This window comes from Acinonyx jubatus, chromosome D4, assembly GCF_027475565.1.
Source record: "Acinonyx jubatus isolate Ajub_Pintada_27869175 chromosome D4, VMU_Ajub_asm_v1.0, whole genome shotgun sequence".
NCBI classification, from domain to species: domain Eukaryota; kingdom Metazoa; phylum Chordata; class Mammalia; order Carnivora; family Felidae; genus Acinonyx; species Acinonyx jubatus.
This window is the reverse complement of record NC_069391.1, coordinates 68,002,385-68,023,515: the sequence shown is the minus strand read 5'-3', so window position 1 is coordinate 68,023,515 and position 21,131 is coordinate 68,002,385. Positions and strand designations below refer to the sequence as shown.

General features: G+C 41.7%; 1 protein-coding gene and 1 non-coding gene across 2 annotated transcripts in view; both read right to left on the bottom strand.

Moving 5' to 3' along the window:
- The window catches only part of SLC28A3 (solute carrier family 28 member 3), a 58,211-nt gene that overhangs the window by 17,109 nt on the left and 19,971 nt on the right, over positions 1 to 21,131 (bottom strand). The window contains exons 2-10 of the mRNA XM_015076287.3: positions 18,944 to 19,027; positions 14,059 to 14,141; positions 10,839 to 10,930; positions 9,235 to 9,424; positions 8,002 to 8,146; positions 6,653 to 6,766; positions 5,495 to 5,572; positions 3,258 to 3,338; positions 1,722 to 1,802 (exon numbers count right to left, since the gene is read on the bottom strand). Of these exons, the coding sequence (XP_014931773.1) occupies positions 1,722 to 1,802; positions 3,258 to 3,338; positions 5,495 to 5,572; positions 6,653 to 6,766; positions 8,002 to 8,146; positions 9,235 to 9,424; positions 10,839 to 10,930; positions 14,059 to 14,141; positions 18,944 to 19,027 (948 nt within the window). The remainder of the gene's footprint in view (positions 1 to 1,721; positions 1,803 to 3,257; positions 3,339 to 5,494; positions 5,573 to 6,652; positions 6,767 to 8,001; positions 8,147 to 9,234; positions 9,425 to 10,838; positions 10,931 to 14,058; positions 14,142 to 18,943; positions 19,028 to 21,131) is intronic.
- On the bottom strand, positions 17,043 to 17,147 carry LOC113596161 (U6 spliceosomal RNA). The gene has a single exon (XR_003416902.1). It is a non-coding gene; the product is annotated as a U6 spliceosomal RNA (small nuclear RNA).

Sequence of the window (21,131 nt, the reverse complement as noted above, 5' to 3'; positions counted from 1 at the left end):
GAGGTTTGCAAAGTTTGCAAGGCCAATTCATATACGGCCCCCACCAACCTAGGATTGGAGTCTGATGGCCAGGTACATTTTTCTAAGGTTGGAACACTATTGCCCAAGTAACCCTGCTCTTCTGAACTGGAGTCTGATGGCCAGGTACATTTTTCTAAGGTTGGAACACTATTGCCCAAGTAACCCTGCTCTTCTGCCCTGCTCTTCTGAACTGGTGATTTCCAAGTCACTGTGATCTCACATCTTCCAGCTTCATTATGACAGACCATAAACCTCTTTGCTTAAACCACAGGGAAGTAGAGACACAAGTATAAAAAAAATACGAGCAATAGCAAGGCCAGGTGCCCACAGGCGCTTTCCTAGTTGAAATTCAGAGGCCCCACTCTTCCCCATGGGTGGAAAGGAATTAGAGAGGGTGTAGTTGTAAAGGCTTGAATCCCATTAAGGAGGACAGACAGCCCACAGTGTAGGGCTCTCCATAAATAATAGCTGTACTTTTAGCATATTAAGTATAACATTGAGCACCACAGAAGCATGTGTGCAATTTTACAATTTTCCCCTCATTATTTGTAATTGTTCTGTAAGATTGAATGTATTGAGCTTCACTTCATGGACTAAATAGAAACTCAGTACATGAGTCCTCTGACCCCACAGGTAGGAGTAATCAAGTCAAGATGGTGTTCTAATTAGTCCTGAGAGATTTTATGACTATAATTATAATAATTTCAACTCCTAGGGAAGGAAGTCTGGGCCCTGCCCTAAAGACTATACTCCAGGCTAGCATGCTGGGCTTACCAATAAGGCTCAGCCTGCCTGGAACAATTCTAAGCCTCAGACTTGGAGCCATGCGCTTCTCTGGGTGACTTGCTTTTTGCTTCAAATCCAATTTCCTTGGGTAGCTGTGCTGGCAAGCATTCATACTTTGGTTCCTGGGTGTGTGATTCCATTTTTCCCAAAGCCACATACCCTGAGCATTGAGGATGATTACCATATCTTACTTATTCTCCCCATAGGAATGCTGCTGTTTTGAAGGACACCCCCTAGCAGCATACTTCCTTGCTTAAATGGGCTTCAGGCAAAACACTTATCCATGTGATGGATCAGAAGGATGAGAATGCTTTTGCTCATCAGCATTTTTCTTCAGGCCCAGCCAAGACAGACTGTTGGCCAGTTCAGACAAGTTGAGAATAAACTCAAGTATTTACACGGCTGCAGGGTTATTGGTGAAAAGTCTTTCTTGGTCTCTTTCATTACCACAAGCATTATACCACAGAATGTGAGGCTCCCTGTTACATGTTTGCAGCTTCAGAATAAGTGGTGAACTCCACAGGAGTGGGTGACCTGTTAGCCTCTGAAGGGTGGATCAGAGACCTCAACAATTCAATTAATTCAGAAAAGATTTGTTGAGAACGGGAGGAGCCCAGTGCTTTGCTAATTCGATAAAATGATTTTCTGTCTTTTTTCTCCATACACTTTCAAGAACCCAAATTTTACACTAGTGCACTGGGACACTTGGAAGGGATCATTCTCGTACACTCTTTTTTCTCGCTGGAATCTGGACATTGTCAATGCTGAGGGCTCCTTATTTTGACACCCTTCTGCTGACACATAAAAAAAAAAATAACACCAGTATATTTATAATATTATATTTCTTACTCTAATTTCTGGTAAGAGTATCCATTTCAACAGGTGTTTTGTTTTGTTTTGAGATTACAACTTACCTGTCCAACAAATATATTGCCAGCAGCAACTACAGATTCAATAGGAGATGATCCCATAGTAACTAGCATTACCCATCCAACCTGAAAAGAGATAAGGGACAAAGTCAGTGAAGAGTTGTTTGTATACACAAAACTTCAAAGTAGGGATGAAAATCTTTGGAGGAAAATGCCTTCAACAATTGTTGGCAGGCCAGTGATGGTGCTAAGTGTGAGTATATCTTATCTAGAGTTTACAGAGTAGGCCCATCAAATCCTCCTATTTGAGTGGTAAGGCTGAGTCATTGTATTTGCCTTGAATTTATACATTCACTATAGAAACAAATCTGTACTGAAACACTGTATGAGAATAATAAATTCTAATAATTGCTTACATTCTTGACAGGCTTTACTACATTCCAAGCACTGTTTTAAGCTCTTGATCCATGTAATGCATTTAATTATCATAATACCCCTTTGACGGAGGTCCTATAATTATGGCCATTTTATAGAAAAGGAATCTGAGGCATAGAACAGTTTAGTTGTTTTGTCTAAGATCACCCAGCTAATAAGTAGTGGGATGAGGTTTGGCCCTTTCTACTTAACTCTCAAATGAACATGGTTTATGGTCCTTCTTCTCTATTGGCCCTTCCAACTAGAGACTGTGGTGCCCACCTCAGGATGGAAACTTCCTGTTGCATTCTCTCCTTCCTTTCTGCTTAGACATGAGCACAATAATGCTGCGTGTTCAGGTCAGCAATCAGAAAATCACGGGTCCTGGCACACTCTTGCTGACATTCTGGATTCTGCTGGTGTTCTGTTGCTTTCTCTCTGTCTCTCTCTCTCTGTCTCTCTCTCTCTCTCTCTCTCTCTCCCTTCTTACCTCCCTCTCTTTTATTTATTTACAAGGATCAAAGGAGGGCAATGGCTGTGCCCAAACTCTGTATGCACTGCCCCGTTTGTGTGTGTGCATTTGAACTAACTTGCAAATTTCCTCCTGTTGCAATTTAACACAAGTGTAGAACTGATGCTGGGGTGGCAGAAATGAGATGAAATTTTCAGACCTTGTGTGTGTGTGTGTGGGTGTGTGTGTGTGCTTATAAAACTTCCTCAGAAACAAAAAGTAGCTTCTCTCTTCTTGCTTTGATCCTGTAGCCACTCCTAGACCAGGAGTCTCCACTTTTGCAACGTCCTGAGGATAAGCAGGGATTCTGTGTAAGGCACAGGGTAGACAGCCAGGACGAAGGAAGGATGCTGTTCTCTCCACAGGTGTCAGCTCTGCTGGAGTCAATTATTTGGCTAAAGAAGTAATTACTGAGGTTTTATGAAGATAGCCGGTAACCACTGGCTGCAAGTCAAAGCCCCATTAGAAATCCCCAAGATAAAATTCCCTCTGTGGCTACATGTAAGATTTTTTGGTTTGGGTCTAATACATTGGGGTGGAGGGGTGGTGGTGGTGGATCTTGGCACAAAGAGAAAGGCACTTTGGAAAATCCTGGATAAAAGGCATCTAAGACTTTGTCCCTGAAAGAAGCAGCCAGTCCCTTCAAGACCCAGTACCTTTCTAATGATCCACTGCATCAACCCGAGGTAGTAGAGCATGGACATGACCGTGCTGAAGAAAACCACGATTGGCAGGACCTGGGGGTGAGATGGGGGTTTGAAAGCAATCCAGGGTTGATGTTGCCTCAGTTGTGTTAGTTAAGTTTCAGATCAGGTCTCTTTTCTGCCTCCCTCTCCCCAACCCTGCCCCACCTGGAAACATCATAAAACTACTAGAAACTCCTCTTGAACTTTTGACTAAATGAACTAAATGACACTTGAATGAACTAAATGACACATTTAGTTCACTCCTCTTGAACTAAATGACACTTTTCTCAGGCAGCTTCCCCATTTACAATCTTGTATTTGAATTTGCTCTGGATCAGCTTGAGGATATTTTATAGGAAGCATGACTTGTTTGTTTGTTTGTTTGTTTCTTGGCAATGATGAGCTGCTGTTACTTCAGTTTCTCAGAGAAGGAATGAAGTTCTATGAGGGGGTAGTTTGTAATAACTAGATCCACACACTGAAGGCCACTGGCAGATATTCTTGAAGTTCTGATATTAAATAGCCTCATTAGCAGAGAATCCTGGTTGAAACAGAGTGTGAGCAGCCTCAGATCTTTATTTGTAGAAGTTGCACAGACCAGATACAGCATGGTGGGTGCTTACTCAAACTGCCTCCCGTAGGGTAAGCATTCATTCACTTAGCTCTGAAGAGAATAATTATTGTACTCATGGAGTTTTTGAACCGTTAAAAAATAAACTTTGGAAATAGTTTATTGCGTGATACCACAAGCATCTTTTTCTGAACCCTATTTCCCTGAAGCTCTTTGGGTGCCTTCAAGATAGCCTGTTTCTACAGTGAGCAGTTTCCACCCTGCAGAGAACACACAGAGCTGTGGGCTGGGTCCCCCCACACTCCTACCCCTCTGTAACCCTTCTCCTCTGTTCCCCAGCTAAATGGCCAGGGACATACTGCCACCAGAGGCACAGAATGACTGAGGACAATTTGTACAGGATCTGATCTAGAAAAATTTATTAATAATATATATCAAAAGACATTTTGTGCCATTATGCAGAGCTCAGTCACTTCTGTGCTTTTATTGGCTTTAATGGGCAAGCAGTGCCTTCCTGAAAGCTTCGGGGAATTCAAGGAGCTTATCTCTTGAATGTTCCCACAGGGATTCTGCTTTGGCTGGGAGGACAGAGGCCACCTCTCTGGGTGAGAGGGAGGTGGTGGGTGTGTGGGTGGGTAGGTAAAGTCTAAAGACACTGGTGTAGTCTGGGCATCACGGTATGCCTTCCTTGTGACTTTCTTTTTCCAATTCTGGGTTCAATTCATGATATGAGCATATTTCTGTCTCAGTTTGTAAACACTTGGCCTTTGGGAGATGGCTTTGTCATCTTAGCAACCAAAGCGTCAAATCAGCATTTAAAAAAAATAAAACTCAGCAATTAAAAAAAAAGATTCAGCATAAAAGTTGGCCTAACTGAAGATGGGGTAGTTTGGAGGTAAACTTAGAGACCCTAAGTGAGAAAACAATTTAGATGTGTAGGAACCATAACACCACAACAAAGAATGCTGAAGGCAAAGCCAAATTTATCTTTCTGACTCATCAACAAGTATTTGTAGGGGCTTTGCTGGGGACAGTGAGCTTCCTGGGGCTTGTGGGAGCACTGGGAGGCCAGGTTGCCTTTCCTTTGGAGAATAATGTCCCTCCTTTGGTTGGGAGAAGGCCCAGCCTCCAGGCTTGCAGTACTGAAGGAAAGACACAAAAGGTTTAGCACGGAGATGGCTCTGGAAGAACAGAGGTTGATATGAGTGAGCAACTGTCTCTTTTTGGGAAATGGGGTTCTGGAGCACAAGGCTGTCTCTGATCCCTGGCCTGGAAGCTATCAGTGGCCATATGCTTGTTCATTGCCAGGTACCAAATGTTCTTTTCCCTGATGCTTCAGATGCTGTTACCCCATATGATTTCTCAAAAGTATCTCAGGCAATGCTATGAGCCCCCTCAAAAGTTTTTGTATATTTCTAGATGTTTCCCTCAGTGCTATAGTAACAAAGTAAAATGTTTACAATCCACTGACTTCAGATAAAATCAGATAAATCGAAAAAGGTGGTGATGTGCTATCCACGTAGGACATGCCTAGCAGGTATATATCTGGTTTCGGGTCAGATTCTATTGGAACATCTACAAAGATTGAGAAGCTACTGACAAGGAAGTAATACTTAGAAAAGGGGTTTAGCTTTACCTTAAATGCAAAGAAGTGGTCTGCATATGTCTCACCAAAGACAAATTCAGCCCCAGCGTTAGTATACTCCAAGAAGGTCTGAGTTAAAGAAAGGAAAAGAGCACATGATCATTACAACCATGGAACTGGTGGTTACAGTCCACAGGACCTCCCAGGCTCTGCAGAAGGGGAGCCCAGCAAACTTGCTGGATAGAGGTGGAAAGTAAATTTTTACAACCTTTCTCCCCCTCCAGTAGATGGCATGGAAGTGTATTTTTTTTTAATGTTTAAAAAATAAAATAAAGTAAAAGGGGTGCCTGGATGGCTCAGTCGGTTAAGCATCCGACTTTGGCTCCGGTCATGATCTCGTGGTTCATGGGTTCGAGCCCCACATTGGGCTCTGTGCTGACAGCGCAGAGCCTACAGCCTGCTTTGGATTCTGTCTCCCTCTCTCTCTGCCCCTCCCCTGCTCACGGTCTGTCTCTTTCTGTCTCAAAAATAAATAAACATTAAAAAAATTAAAAAAAATAAAATGTTTATATATTTGTTTTTGAGAGAGAGAGAGAGAGAGAGAGAGAGAGAGAGAGCCAGCAGGGTGGGGGGGCAGAGAGAGAGAGGGAGACAGAATCCCAAGCAGGCTCTGTGTTGTTGAGATAGAGCCTGACGCAGGGCTCAAACTCATGAACTGTGAGATCATGACCTGAGCCGAAACCTAGAGTTGGATGCTTACGTGACTGAGCCACCCAGGTGTCCTAGGAAGTGTATTTTTGAACTATACCTGCATACAGATTTCCTGTCACTTGTGACATTTAATCTGACTCCAGGATACTCAAAGGAACCAGGTGTGGCAGTTTGTTCCAGCAAGTCATAGATGGGACATAGGTGGCACTAGCTATCACTCCATGCAAAGAAAGCTTGTTTCTCTATTTGTGGAACCATCTTAGAAGTGTGACACCCCTGGGCCAGGATGAAGGGGCAATCAGGATGGGGAGTGATGTAGTGGATGATTGGGCGAGGGACAACTGTAATATTAATAAACTAGACAGATTAACATATTCTACACAAAAATGTGGGTCAACTAATGCAGACAAATAAACCTATTTCTGACATGTCTTGAGGATTATATCCAAATGTTAAAAAAGAATTTACAAGCAAGGTGTTCATTTAAACCCAACTTACTTGAACTTGTTTACCCAACCAATCGAAAGCCATAAATCCAGGTTCAGTCCTTAGGATTAAGAGCCCAAGAAGAAACTGTAACCCAATTCCCCAAAAGACAGGCCTCCAGTAAACCTATGCAGAAAGATGAAGAGATAGGTGTCACTAGAAAATGAATGGCTAAGCTCAGCATAAACACCCAGAGGATTACTATTTCCTCGGAAGCTTCTCACACATGGCCTGTAATCCATCTTTGAGAGGCCAAAGCACTTGTGAGCAGAGAATCACAGCCCCAGATCTTGGCGCTGCATTCCATCATCCCAATCCTGAGTTCGAAGACTTCAGTCTCCAGAAGGTATGCAATTATCATTATATCACGACAAAATGACTTAGACACAAAGAGTAGTCTTAGAAGGACAATCAAAGGAGGAAGGAAGTATCTGGCCCTCTTAGTTGTGCTATAAATGTGAGAGACATATAATTATTTCCCCTGTCTGGAAAATGGAAAGGCAGAGCATGACTTCTCTGTGTGCCCAAGGTTTGTTCATCTGACAATTTGTAAGTGAATTAAGTGAAATTCCTCCCCTGTTGAGGGGCTCTCATTTCACTGTAAAAGGAACCAATTAACTCTAATGCAGACCCAGGGAGTACAGCAGTAATGGACAATCATCTGCCTTCATTTTTGGTGCAGAGACGAGTGGGCTGCCGAGAACTGAAGAACTGGAGGCAGACCAATCAGCAGCGATGCTGACCCTAGCAGGGCAAGGACTTTGGATCTTATTACGTGACCTTCTTCTTGGGCCAACCTTTCAGCCAGTAAAGTCTTCCGGAGTTTGCCATTCTGAGTCATGTGTGAAAGCCTGGATGTCTCCAAATTCTTGCCCATTTAACGGGTTACAGGCTGTCAGAATGAGGATAGGGATTGAATTCAGTGGGAACAAATCTGGTCTGTTTAAGGACAGATTTTTGCAGTAAAATAACCTAAATTGCAAGTGGAAATATGATAAACTACAGAATCCAATGGTAGAATATTAGATTATTTACTGGTCCGGGGAGATCAGGATCAAAACAGATGAATTTTCTTAGCATGTTTGATGGAGGGAGGTGGAGGATATGAGTAGAAATTAGACTTGACAGGAGAGAACCCCTCACTGGTGATGTAACTGGAAAATTACTGAGAATGAAAAATGAGAGAGTACTAGTACTAAGCAAGTTCGGGAAGGAAGGTGCCCTAGCCACTTAAAAAAGCATAACAAGGTAAGACTAATATTGAGTAACAGTGAAATTCTCTCACACTCATTATTTTGAGCAATTTAGACATGAGGGAAAAAAAGAGGGAAAAAGCTGAAAAAGATTGATTTCATACTTACTTTGGTTGGGTGCTTGGAAAATATAAATACCAGGATAATGTACATTATGAGCCCACCAAAGGACACCAGCTGCTGTTGGCCCAGTTTGGCGGTGTCCAAGATGAGCCAGAATATAACACCCAGAATCAGTAAGCTCCAGATCACCCTAAGAAAATTGGAAAGGGGGCATCAGCATCGTTTGCGCTGCTAACTTGAAAATCTTAAAATCAGACTTAAACTAATAAACAAAAAATTTATTAAAAGTAACACCCTGGCACCAGGAAGTTATGCTTCTAGACATGGCACAAACCCTCTTTGGTTGTGGCTATCAAGGCAGATAGCCAAAAATTAAGCACTGGATTAAGCACATTCCAAAACTCTTGGGCTCTTCATTCGTTCAGGATCATACAAAGGGGCCAGAGATGAGAAAGGGTGTTTAGAGAGGGAAGTCTAGTGGTTTCTTTGGGAGATCTTCTGTGAGTTCTCATGTCCATTTTGGGAGATGGGAGAGATGTAACCTTCTGCCCTTTAAGGGAGAACTTGAAATGTGCTCTCTGAAGTTGGAGGACTCCAGCTGAGCCTCACAGAGTAAGTTAGACTTCAGGAAGGGTTATGACTCCTTGGCGGATCTAGTGAGCATGACAAGTTTGACTCACAGCTTGGATGGCAGAGCCAGAAATTGTGCTGTGTTGGGATTGAACAATCCTACGTTGTTAGGTCAAGGATATGTGAACTTTCCAGGTACATCCCTTGAGTGCCATTCTGGGGAGAACCTGTCTTGTGTCTAATCCACTAGAGTCACCTGGAGGAAGAGGAGGTCCCATAGAAAAAGGCTGAAAGAAAAGCTCTGAGCAGTCACTCATCGGATATGGATATGGGGTCTTATAGGAAAGAGTCAACTTTTATATTCACAGGGTCTTACTTTCAAAGAGGCCAGCTTCAGGCCCAGATCAGAAAGCCACCTCCCCAAGTAAGAACTGTCCTTTCTTTTGGACAATATTTTATCATTTAGTGGCACTTGGAATTAAAGCAGCTTGCAGGGACATTTGAACATATCTTGAACGAGTCATTGCCCTATCTAGGCTTTGATTTCCTGTTTGTAAAATGAAGGTATTATAGCAGATTATTCCCCAGGTTATTTCTAGTTTCAATAGCCTATAAATGAGGGACCCATTTCATAACACGTTTTTGGAAACAGTGTTGGAAAAGACTAATATTTCTCTCAAATGCAACAAGGGAACGGAGTGAGTTTACCACTTCATCCAGAACCAATGGCTGTTTAGGAGCCTTTTGCCAGGAGATAGGCACTCATTGATTCGATGCTCATATTTGGCCATAAAGTAATCCCAGACAACAAAGAAGATGACAGCCACGGTGATCACGAAAAGGGGAAGGGCTCTATGAAAGTTCAGCGCACAAGCTGCAATCACCATTGCCAGGTAACCTGTCAAGAAAGCAAGCACAGACAGGGGGCATCATCAATACCAGGTGCAGACCAGCCTCTAGCACTGATGGGGCTCAGCCAAGGAGAGGTTCAATCAAGAAACCATTGAATGCAGGATTGCTCTTGATAGGGCTATTGACTCATGTAATTATCTGTACTATATATTTTTAGGATTTTGTTTTTTTCACAGTAATTCCCTAACAGTCTCACCATGAATGCAGGAAGGACAGAGTGCTAGGTCTGTTTTCTCATAGAACCTCAAGTTCTTGAATCTTGATGCTTGATTGTTGGGTCTCTCAGTACTAACTCCTATTTTTGGGTATTCAGACTCAGCAGGGGAGTTTCTATCAGAGAAAGGCTAGGTGTTGAAGCAACCACTGGCAAAAAGGTATTGATTCTCCTGGTTTGCAGCTCAGATTTGGCCTACGCTTCAGTGGCAAAATAGGCCTTCCAACCATCTCTGAGTTCCAAAGAATCTCTAAAGAAAGGGGTGAGGGATAATTACCAAGGTGGCTGCTTTTGAAGAGGAGATTCTAGGATAAGAACAGGGTGTCCTAGAAAGGTCAGCCAACATGGTCTGCAGGTTAAATCGGGCCTACCACTTATCTTTGTAGGTTGCAAGTACAGTTGTGTTTGTATACTTGTGTCTGAATCTACAAATAAAATTGCATGGAAACACCATCACGCCTGTCTGTTTACTTTTGTTTTAGAAGGACAGAGTTGTGTGGCTTTCACCGCATGGCCTGAAAAGCCTAAAATACTACCTGGCCCAGTGTAGAGGAAGCTTTAAACCCTGCTTTTCCTTGTTTCAGATATCTGAGCACCAACAAAGCCACTGACCTTGGAGGTGCAAGAGTCTTGGGTTAACGTCTATGGACTTGGGTGCAACGGTTCACATTTTATAGACAGGGGTGTTATTCAAAATGGGCTGCAGAACTCTTTGCTTTGGAGGGAGTAAAAATAGGGGACCTGCTCATCTATGAAGATAGTGTGGTCTTGCTTTCAGGCAGGAGGGGTGACCTGCATGACCCTAGGCTCCTGCTCACATTGCATTTGTATGAAGTATTAATTGCTTATATTGTCCCCTGTGATTAGGTCCCCATCTTGTGTTTATCACCATGTTTTCTAGTTTTCTGTTTTCTGGATTTGCATGAACTAGCCCTTAAATCCATATCACAACAACCAAGGCTGTAAGAGTAGGGAACCTAATTAGATGCTAGCTACATAAACCAAACAGGGAAACAATCTGCATAGGCAACCACAGTTGAGACCCACCACTCAGGAGCTTCTGGATTAACTTCTCTGGATTCACCAAGGTCCAGGGGGAACAGAAAGATTTATTTTTTTTCTATAGAAAGCTACTATTTGGAATATTCTCAAAGACACTGGCATCCACCCCCCTTTTGTTATTTACCTACTATTAAGATGCCCCAGAGGATGTACTGAAGGGTGGTTTTGTGTTTCTTATAAAAATCACAAACTGTATCATACTTCCTTTCCAGATACCTGTAACAACACAAGAGCAAAAAGGCAGGCAGAAGGTAACATCAAAAACATGAAATAAACTGACATACTAAGCTAGATGAGGCTTTGTAAATCAAGCAAGCAAACGAACAGATGGATGAAGTGGATGTCCTACAAAATAGAAATGGGATACTCATATCCCTTTAGACTATAATCAGCCATAGCTTGGATCAGTGTTTGCTGCGTGGATGTGCCAAGCCCTGAGGGCTTACAGAGATGCAGAAAACATGCTTCTGAAAACAGAGCGGGGGAGATGGATAACTAACCAAAAGCTGGAAATAAATGGTAGGAGAAGACTGTTTCTCACGGGAGTATGTGGGCCTCTGATAGCTTTTAAGCTTCGGATATGAAACGTTGATTTAAGGAATTGTCATCCCTTTTGGCCTCATAAAGTTTGAGTAAGTTGGTGGTTCCCTGTCCTGGCTCACCATGTTTTTTAGTGGGAGACTGACAGATTTCACTGGGTGCTTGAAATATAAAGGAGGATTTTGTGGATTTCAGAGCTATTAGCCAGCAAGTTGTAAGGTAGCTTTCTCAAAAGTTCTGGCATTGTTGGCACATCTTTGTTCCTGTCCAGAGCTTTGTTAGGGGGTGGTGGGTAGTGAGTGAGCAATATGGGGATCTGGGCACTTGTGCTGGGGGGATGGTGGCCATCAGCAAGTGACTTTGGAGGGGCCCAGGCCCATACCCACAATGACCATGCTCTGCTTCTCCCAGGCTTCTCCTGGTTCCCTCTGTGCCTCCCCTGAGGTCTGGCTTCATACATTTGCCTCTTTTCTCACTGCCCCTTCTAACAGAGACCTCTTCTCCCAATGGAGGAAGGAATTTATTCACACAATCATTGCCACTTCTAGGTCACTTCTAGTCCTATGTAGGAGATTCCTCATCTCTGGGATTCCAAAGGACTCACTTGCTAATGCCTCCACTTGTCCATTTTGCAGCAGCTGTGCATCCATGTCCAAGTCTCGGCCCCTGTGCAAGTTTCAGGGCATAGCCCAAGCCCCTTGCTCCTACAACACCTTCTTGCATCTCCTTGAACAGAGTCATTCCTCTGTGCTTTACTCCTACTGTCTCCTTTGATTTCATTTTGTGATAAAGGCTTGACTGGCTAACTTCCTGGAGAGCAGATGTGAGCCCAATGGCACTAGGACCTTGGACATTAGTGTGCTTGATGGGCATTTGTTGCATTACTAGATAAATGAAGTGGGAGTGTGTGTTGCTTATTTGGAATAGCATGCTACAGCTGTGGGTTAGGACCAACTAGTGGGTTGTGAAGGCACAGTGTGTGACACTCATCTTTATTTTATTTTATTTTTTATTAAAAAAATTTTTTTTAAACATTTATTTATTTTTGAGACAGAGACAGAGCATGAACAGGGTGGGGGGGAAGAGAGAGAGGGAGACACAGAATCTGAAACAGGCTCCAGGCTCTGAGCTGTCAGCACAGAGCCTGACGTGGGGCTCGAACTCACGGACCGTGAGATCATGACCTGAGCCGAAGTTGGCCGCTTAACCAACTGAGCCACCCAGGTGCCCCTTATTTTATTTTTTAAATAGATGTACAGCTTTTATTATTTTTTAAAGTTTATTTATTTATTTTGAGAGAGAAAGCGAGGAGCAGGGGCAGAGAGGGGAGGGTGGAGGGAGAGCGAGAGCGAGAGCGAGAGCGAGAGAGAGAGAGAGAGAGAGAGAGAGAGAGAGAGAATACCAAGCAGGGATTCTCCACACTGACAGTGCAGAGCCCAACACAGGGCTTGAATCCATGAGCCATGAGATCATGACCTGAGCAGAGATCAAGAGTCAGATGCTTAATTGACTGAGCCACCCAGATGCCCTGACACCCATCTTTAATAAGAAAGAATAGGACTGATAAGAGCATATCACTCACAGTAATGATGTCTTATTTCATGAAAACTTTGGTGTTGTCTATGTGTGTGAATACATGTACTGAGAATTGGAAACACTGATCCAGAAGATATTGAGGGAATCAAAGTTCAGTAAAGACTAAATTTTCATCGTCTAATTTAGGAAAGGTTGATGATGCATCATCTTCAGTTTCTGATAGTGTTTCAAAGTGGCAGCGGTGGAGGGCGACATTTCATTGGACACATTCATATACTTTGGGTTGGATTGATCAGATTCTTTAATTGCAGGGAATATGTGTGGTCCATGACAACTCACACTGCCTAAAATAAAGTAGCTAGAAATAGAGGCTTCGGCCATTTGGTTATCATGGCTAGGCAACTCCCAGCCTCTTGGTGATTGCTTCCATCCCATTAACAGTAGTGAAACCTGACCACCCAAGAGAATTACTCAGCCCCTGGAGTCAGAGGTCCGTAAAGCATAATGAAAGATGGAACAAAGCTCAGGTTTCTGAGGTAGTAAATATTTTTGATGATGTAAATGTGACAATAGCTTTTAATCTTAATTCTGACCAACTCCAGAGATATCTTCTGATGCATAAAAATAAAGTTCCTCAGAGACATAGAAATTTAAACAAAATTTAAATAGGAATTTAGAAACTTGATAAATACTTGAGTGTTATGACAGAGTACCAGACAATCTTGGGCTAGGAATCAGAAGCTGACATTAAGTTATCTTTGTTCCTCTCTAGCTAACCTTGAGTAAGTCACTTTTCTGAGCTTCATTTTCCTGGTCAAAAAAATAAAAATAATTTGCCTCTCTTACCTCATGGGCAGTAAGAACTTGGAATACCTTCAGGATACTACGGTCAGAGCAAGTTTGTTGGGACTTAATGTGGACTGGGTTTTGAGAAATCAATTGCTTATTGATTGACACTGAGAAGATGAATTAACTACTTTTGCATGGACTGGAGCAATTAGTTAGTAATTTATGCCTTTAATTAGAAGACTGTCCTGGATATTGGGTTCCCAGGACATTAGCAGTTTGAATTTACCATGGTGATTATCATAGAGATCCATTAATTTTTCTGGAAATGGTGTTGGGTGGGTAGTGGGGAAGGGAAATGGGTGGTAGTGGTGGTAATGTCCAATAAATAATAATAAATGTTTAAAATTAGATGAAGATAAAACAAAGTGGCAAAACCAAAAAGGAGGTCAGTATGGTTATTTCTCCGTTTAAACCTGTACCCTTTTTGATGTGCCTCTGGATCATCCTCCACATCTTCTTTGTTTCTTAAAGAATCCTGCTCAATGGTGACCTGCTCTTCGTCCTGGAAATCAAACATTGCAGCAGAGATGGAATAATGAGAATTCTGGGCATAATGAACCCTGATCTCTTTTTGCTTAGAATTTTGGCAAAGGACTTTTTTTATGGACTGCATTTTATTTTATTTTTTTAATTTTTAAATATTTATTTATTTTAATATAATTTATTGTCAAATTGGCTAACATACAGTGTGTAAAGTGTGCTCTTGGTTTTTGGTAGATTCCCATGGTTCATCGCTTCCATAACAACACCTAGTGTTCAACCCAACAAGTGCCCTCCTCAATGCCCATCACCCATTTTCCCCTATCCCCCAACCCCCCAGCCCTATCAACCCTCAGTCTGTTCTCTGTATTTAAGAGTCTCTTATGGTTTGCCTCCCTCCCTCTCTGTTTGTAACTATTTTTTTCCTTTCCCTTCCCCCATGGTCTTCTGTTAAATTTCTCAAGATCCACATGAGTGAAAACATATGATATCTGTCTTTCTCTGACTTATTTCACTCAGCATAATATCTTCCAGTTCCATTCACGTTGCTGCAAATGGCATGATTTCATTCTTTTTCATTGGCAAAGGACTTTCTAAAGGTCTTTTAAAATTATTATGCAAGAAGATAGCTCCTATTATCTACTTGCGCATTTTTCCCTTTACACAAAACCTACAGGATCACACTTCTCTCTCCTTTTTCTTCCAAAGGAGCTGTTGGTATTTTCTTCTTTCCTTTAGGGAATAGGCTCATATCTATGCTTTTTGCTCCTTTCTCTACTGTAATCATTCAACCCCTGCTCTGTTCTCAGGCAAGTGCTAAATGAAGTTTATATCAGAGGCTGTATAAATCTCCTTTTAAACTCTGTCAACCCTGTTTCCCAAAGGACTGAGACCAAGGCTGGCTTTATTTTCCTGACAGCCCAAAGCTTGGCCTGCAGACGTGACCACTAGCCTAGTATCATCAAGAGCTGATTAACTTTCCTTTGGGAACTAGGGTCCTATCAGTTGGGCTAAAGGGAAGTATTTCCCTTTGTTAGCTAACCCTTGCTCTAATTAATGAAGTATATACCTGGGCTATCTTTCTAGATACTGTTTGAACTCAAAAAAATTTTTTTCAATGTTTATTTATTTTTGAGAAACAGAGAGAGAGAGACAGAGTGCGAGTGGGGGAGGGGCAGAGAGAGAGAGAAAGAGAGGGAGACACAGAATCCAAAGCAGGCTCCAGGCTCCGAGTTGCCAGCACAGAGCCCGACATGGGGCTTGAACTCATGAGCTGCGAGATCATGACCAGAGCCAAAGTTGGACACTTAACCGACTGAACCACTCGGTGCCACCCCCGCCCCCCACTGTTTGAACTTTTAAATATCCATGACCCGTCCTGTTCTCAGGATAGCATAGAGGATTTCCTGCCTTCCACCACTTTGCAATAATATCTCAAATAGGTCCAGCTACCGTAAGCAATGGTGAGGGAAAGTGGCAAAGAAGTATGCAAATGCAGAGTGGTTTGAATGTGCTGTAAGACAGGTAAAGTCATATCTCAGCTTTTATTTTCTGTCATAGCCCAGGTGACCATTGATTGATCTGGACTGTAAGAGAATTCCTCGAAATAAGTCACAAGCATATCTCTGAGCTGAAAGGATTCTCAAAGATCATAGAGTCCTTTGCTGCCAAACTCCATTATACTTTACATTTAGACTAACTTCATTTTCTGGTGAAGGATAACAGAAGGAGAGACCAGTGGGGTCCAAGCTGCAGCTGCTGAGGATAGGGGTAGAGATAAGCCTTATTCATTTCATTCCCATCTAACACCTAGCTTAGCCAGTAGTTAAAGTTTGACAATTATTTGACTTAATTAATCATGATTATTATTTTCTTACAGTGAAATTGTCTCAAGTTACCTACTATCAATGGAATGCCTGGCATTAACTATTCTCTTTTATTCCCACACCCATTCCCATCTTTGTTTGTTTAATTAATGTTTACCTATCAGATTGGTAAAGATTTTTTCTTTTTCAAAAATCGTAATTCCAGTATAATTAACACACAGTGTTATATTAATTTCAGGTGTATAATATAGTGATTCAACAATTCCAGTGCTCATGATGATAAGTGTAGTCTTAATTCCCTTCACCTATTTCACCCATGCCTCACCCACCTCCCCTCTGGTAACTACCCGTTCTCTATAGTTAAGAGCATGTTTTTTGGCTTGTCTCTTTTTTTCTTTGTTCATTTCTTTTGCTTGCTAAATTTCACATATGAGTGAAATCATATGGTATTTGTCTTTCTCTGGCTGACTTATTTCAGTTGGCATTATACTCTCTAGATCCATCCATGTTGCTGCGAATGACAAGATTTCATTCTTTTTATGGCTGAGTAATATTCCATTATCTATCTATGTATCTGTGTATCTATCTATCTCACCTCTTCTTCAACCATTCTTCTATCAGTGTACACATGGGCTGCTTCCATAGTTTGGCTTTGTAAATAATGCTGCAATAAACATAGAGGTGTATGTATCCCTTTGATTTAGCGTTTTCATATTCTTTGGGCAAATACCCAGTAGTGTAATTACTGGATCATATGGTAATTCTATTTTTAAGTGTTTGAGGAAGCTCCATACTGTTTTCCAGAGTGGCTGCACCAGTTTCCATTCCTACCAACAGTGCATGAGGGTTCCTTTTTCTCCACATCCTCGCCAACACTTGTTGTTTTTTGTGTTTTTAATTTTAGCCATTCTGACAGGTGTGAGGTGATATCTCATTGTGGTTTTATTTGCATTTCCCTGATGGTGAGTGATGTTGAGTGTCTTTTCATATGTTCATTGGCCATCTGTGTCTTTAGAGAAATGTCTGTTCATGTCTTCTGCCCATTTTTTAGTTTTTTTTTTTTTGTGGGATTTGTGTGTGTGTGTGTTTGTGTGTGTTAAAAATATGGGAGCTTCATGAATTTGCATGTCATCCTTGTGCAGGGGCCTGCCGGTCTTCTTCCTGTCATTCCAATTTTATATGTGTGCTGCCACAGTGAGCACCCATCCTCATCTTTAAAACAAACCGAAAACAACAACAACAAAATCTCCTTGACCCCATAGTCATAGGACATCTACCCTCCCTCCTTCTCTTCACAGCCAAACTGCTGGAGAGAGTTGCCTTTACTTTTAGTGACCCTCACATCCTACTCAGTCCATTGTGATCAGGCTTCTATTGAGATGGCCTCTGCCAAGATCACCCAAGGACCATTGGTGCCCAATGTGTCGGATCTTCCTCAGTCTTTATGTTCTTGTGTATAACAGTAAATTATCTAATTTTTTGTTTTTGATTGTTTTGTGAAACAATAAAAAAAGACTTCATTTTTTTAAGGAGCAGTTTCAGGTTCACAGCAAAATTGAATGATAAGGAGAAGTTCCCCATACACCTGTGCCCCCACTCATGCATAGCCTCCCCCATGATCACCGCCTCTTGTTGCAATTGATGAACCTACAGTGACACATTATCACCCAAAATGTATAGCTTACATTTAGGGATCCCTCTTGGTGTTGTCCATCTTATGGGTTTGGACAAATGACATGTATCCACCATAATAGTATCACATAGAGTAGTTTCACTGCCCCCCAAATCCTCTGTGCTTTGCCCATGTATCCCACCCTCTCCTCTTGGTAAACACTGGTCTTCTTACTGTCTCCACAGTCTTCCCTTTTCCTTTGTCATGTATTTGGGATCATACAGTATGTAGTCATTTCAGACTGCCTCTTTTAATGAGTAATACATATTTAATGTTCCTCCATGTCTTTTCATGGCTTGGGGGTTCATCATATCTTTTTAGTGCTGAAGAATATTCCATTGTCTGGATGAACCACAGTTCATTTATCTATTCACCTGCTGAAGAACATCTTGACTGCTTCCAAGTTTTGGCAATTGTGAATAATGTTACTATAAACTTTTATGTGCAGGTTTTATATGGACAGAAGTATTGTTTTCTCTTGTTTTGTTGCATAAATAGGGAAATGGACACTTTTTTATAATATATTAAGTAAAATAGACAGTAAGAATATGGATAGTATGATCCCAATATAAGTGACATGTGCATGGCAGTGTATATTTGCACTAAAGGGCCACGTTTTAAGATGTGAGGCACTGATTTTTTCCTGGAATTATACAGGTCACGTTTTCTGTCTTCCAAATTTTGCTGCAATAATTTCCCACATAATCTACTTTAAACAAGTTATTCTTTTTATCATGAGAATAACTCCCTCCAATAGATGGCTTGATATTAGGCACCCAGAATTACCCAAAAAAGGATGATCTACATGAATAATCTGCTTGATTTTTAGCAACAGAAGCCTTTCTCCAAATGAGAGCCTACCCAGAATTCAATATATAAAAGAAATAAAAGTAGCCTTGCGACAGAGTGCCTCAGCCTGCTGTAAGCTTAGGCATCACTGAGGAACTCGAGAGGCATGATGGATAGTGTTAGAACCACATCTTAGAACCTTCTTCATCTGCCTCACTTACTTTAAAATCGAGATGCTTTGGTTTAAGCCAGTGCTTTTTGCTTTGCGATGGAGTTTGGCATCTGTAATAGTGATGTGTCCGAGAAAGCCTATGTACTCTCGCCAGCAGAAAACTCTGGGGACAGGTGTACAAACACAAAATCTCTTTGTTTGAGCACGTGTGTTTTCTTCACGACTCTGCCTTACACATTCTAATTACCAGTTAATTCATTCTTCCGAGTGCCAGCTGAGCACATGCATTCTGTCCCCACAGCTGTCCGTCCCTGTTGCACAGCAGTTACTATGGTAATAGATTCACTCAACCATCGCCGCCCTACCTGCTGGGTGTTTTGCACAGCTCTACACCTTAGTGAGTTGTTGTTTCCTGATGTGTTCTGTTTTTCATCGAAGTCATCTTCATTCTAAGGAAAAAGTACAGATTGCAAAAATACAATTTCAGAATCAAGAAACTCAAATGTTCTTTTTATAAAATGGTACCAAAAGAATTTTGAGGGATGGGACAGCAAAGAGGAGGTGTTTAGATGAGTCAGCTGAAAAAAGAAAGGACCAGTGGATCTCAGGCTTATAAAGAAACAGATGATCTCTGTTCTGTTCTGATGGAAGGAATGATGTGGTCCAGCTTGAGGAAGAGAGAAAGGAGGACCAGGTGCCTCCATCTAAGTCATGTAACTTTATAATAAGCAGAGAAGAGGCTAGGGGGCTTCACATACCACAGGTTTCCAACTTATAAAATAAAGAAAAATGTAGGCCATGTAGTTTTCTTCTTAGATGTTAGATTTTTGAAATGCTAAAATGTGTTTTGTTTAGCTTAAAGGAATCTCTCCTAGTAATGAGAATCAGAAAATGCCTTCTTTTGTCAAGCTGTCTTGATTTTACATTTTGGATGGGAGTCAGCTGTTCTCTTGGAGGAGTGTCCCTACCCCTGAGCTGCTGTTTTGACATATGACTGACACCCCCTGGCTCATTGCTCTTTTACCTGTTTTGAGGGGGTCCAATCTTTCTCCCATCTCATCCCAACTTGCCTTCATAAGGTAATTCATTCCACGTAAGGCAACAAGGTAGATAAACCGTGTCAGGTAGGTCCCCATAGCCTTTCAGGAAATGTATCCTGCTTGGCCTGTCGGCTGTGACCTTGTCTTTGAAAGAAGAACAAGTGTATGACTTTGATATTAACTTTAGATCTGTCTGGCCCCAAGGATCTATACAAATTACAATTCCAACTCGTGTTGCATTTTCCACCTATTAAAATACAAGAGTGTATAAAATGTGGACAAAATCTAACTTGTAGCATACATGTGATTTATGCATAAAAGCCTGGTTGCCACAGTGCCTTTTTGTGTCACAGCTGCATATCTTACTTTAGCACAGTGCCTCCCACACATCATTAGTTGCTGTTGCTAATGATTAGTTGTTGAATGAATGAACCACAGAAATTTTGATGTTGCATTAACTGGTATGGCATAATACATCTGAGTATTTGGTAAAAAATATAGTAGGGGGCTCTGGGTATGGTATGGAAAGATGACAAAGCTTGCTGATTGGGGTGGGCTGGTGGGCACTCAGGGACTCATTTTACTATTCTCACTTTCGTGGATGCTGAAAATTTTAAAATAAAAATGAATACATAAATAAAGCTGAAAAGTTACAAGTACAGCAAAACCTTGGTTTGTGAGCATAATTCTTTCTGGAAACATGCTTGTAATCCAAAGCAGTTGTCTATCAAAGCAAATTTCAAGAACCATTGGCTCAGTTGTGATCATGTGACGTTTGGCATCACATACTACTTTTATTGCAAGACATCACTCGTTTATCAAGGTAAAATTTATTAGAAATATTTGCTCATTTGTGGAACACCCACGAAAAAAGCTACTCACAATCCAAGGTTTTGCTATAAAACCCAGTGTAAGTTGGTGGAAATACAGGGCACAGGTAACAGAGGGTGTTGGTCCTTGGGGTCCCTAATTCCATGTGTGATGCTTTGCAACCTCAGTTTACCCATCTATACCACAGTTTTGATTCAGTGTTCTTATGATCCCTTCCAGAATCGTGACATTTTCTGGGACCTTCTTGGTAATTCCTGCTAATTCTTGATTACTCCTGCCACCTGGTGGCGGGATCTGAAACTTGTGGAACTCAAGGATGAAATAGGAAGTGGTGTGTGTGTGTGTGTGTGTGTGTGTGTGTGTGTGTGTTGTGTTTGGGGGTGGGGCAGAGTAGATGTAAGCGTTGAGAAGGGCACCTGTGGACGTATTCTGTAACATGTAATGGATTGTTTTACCTCTGGTAGAGTGTGCGCCTTGGCTTTTTAACGTTTTCAAGAAGAACAATGTCTATCATTTGAGGATTTCCAACAGAAACGATGGGGGTGTTGTGGGTGTTGATTGGCGCTAGAAAAATAATCCTTAAGACATCGCTTTGCTTTGTCTTATTGCTTCTTGTCAAATTGGAGTCATAGGGCCTGAATGGGTGGTCGGTCCATAATTACTTCTTGGCCTGTTGTTTTTG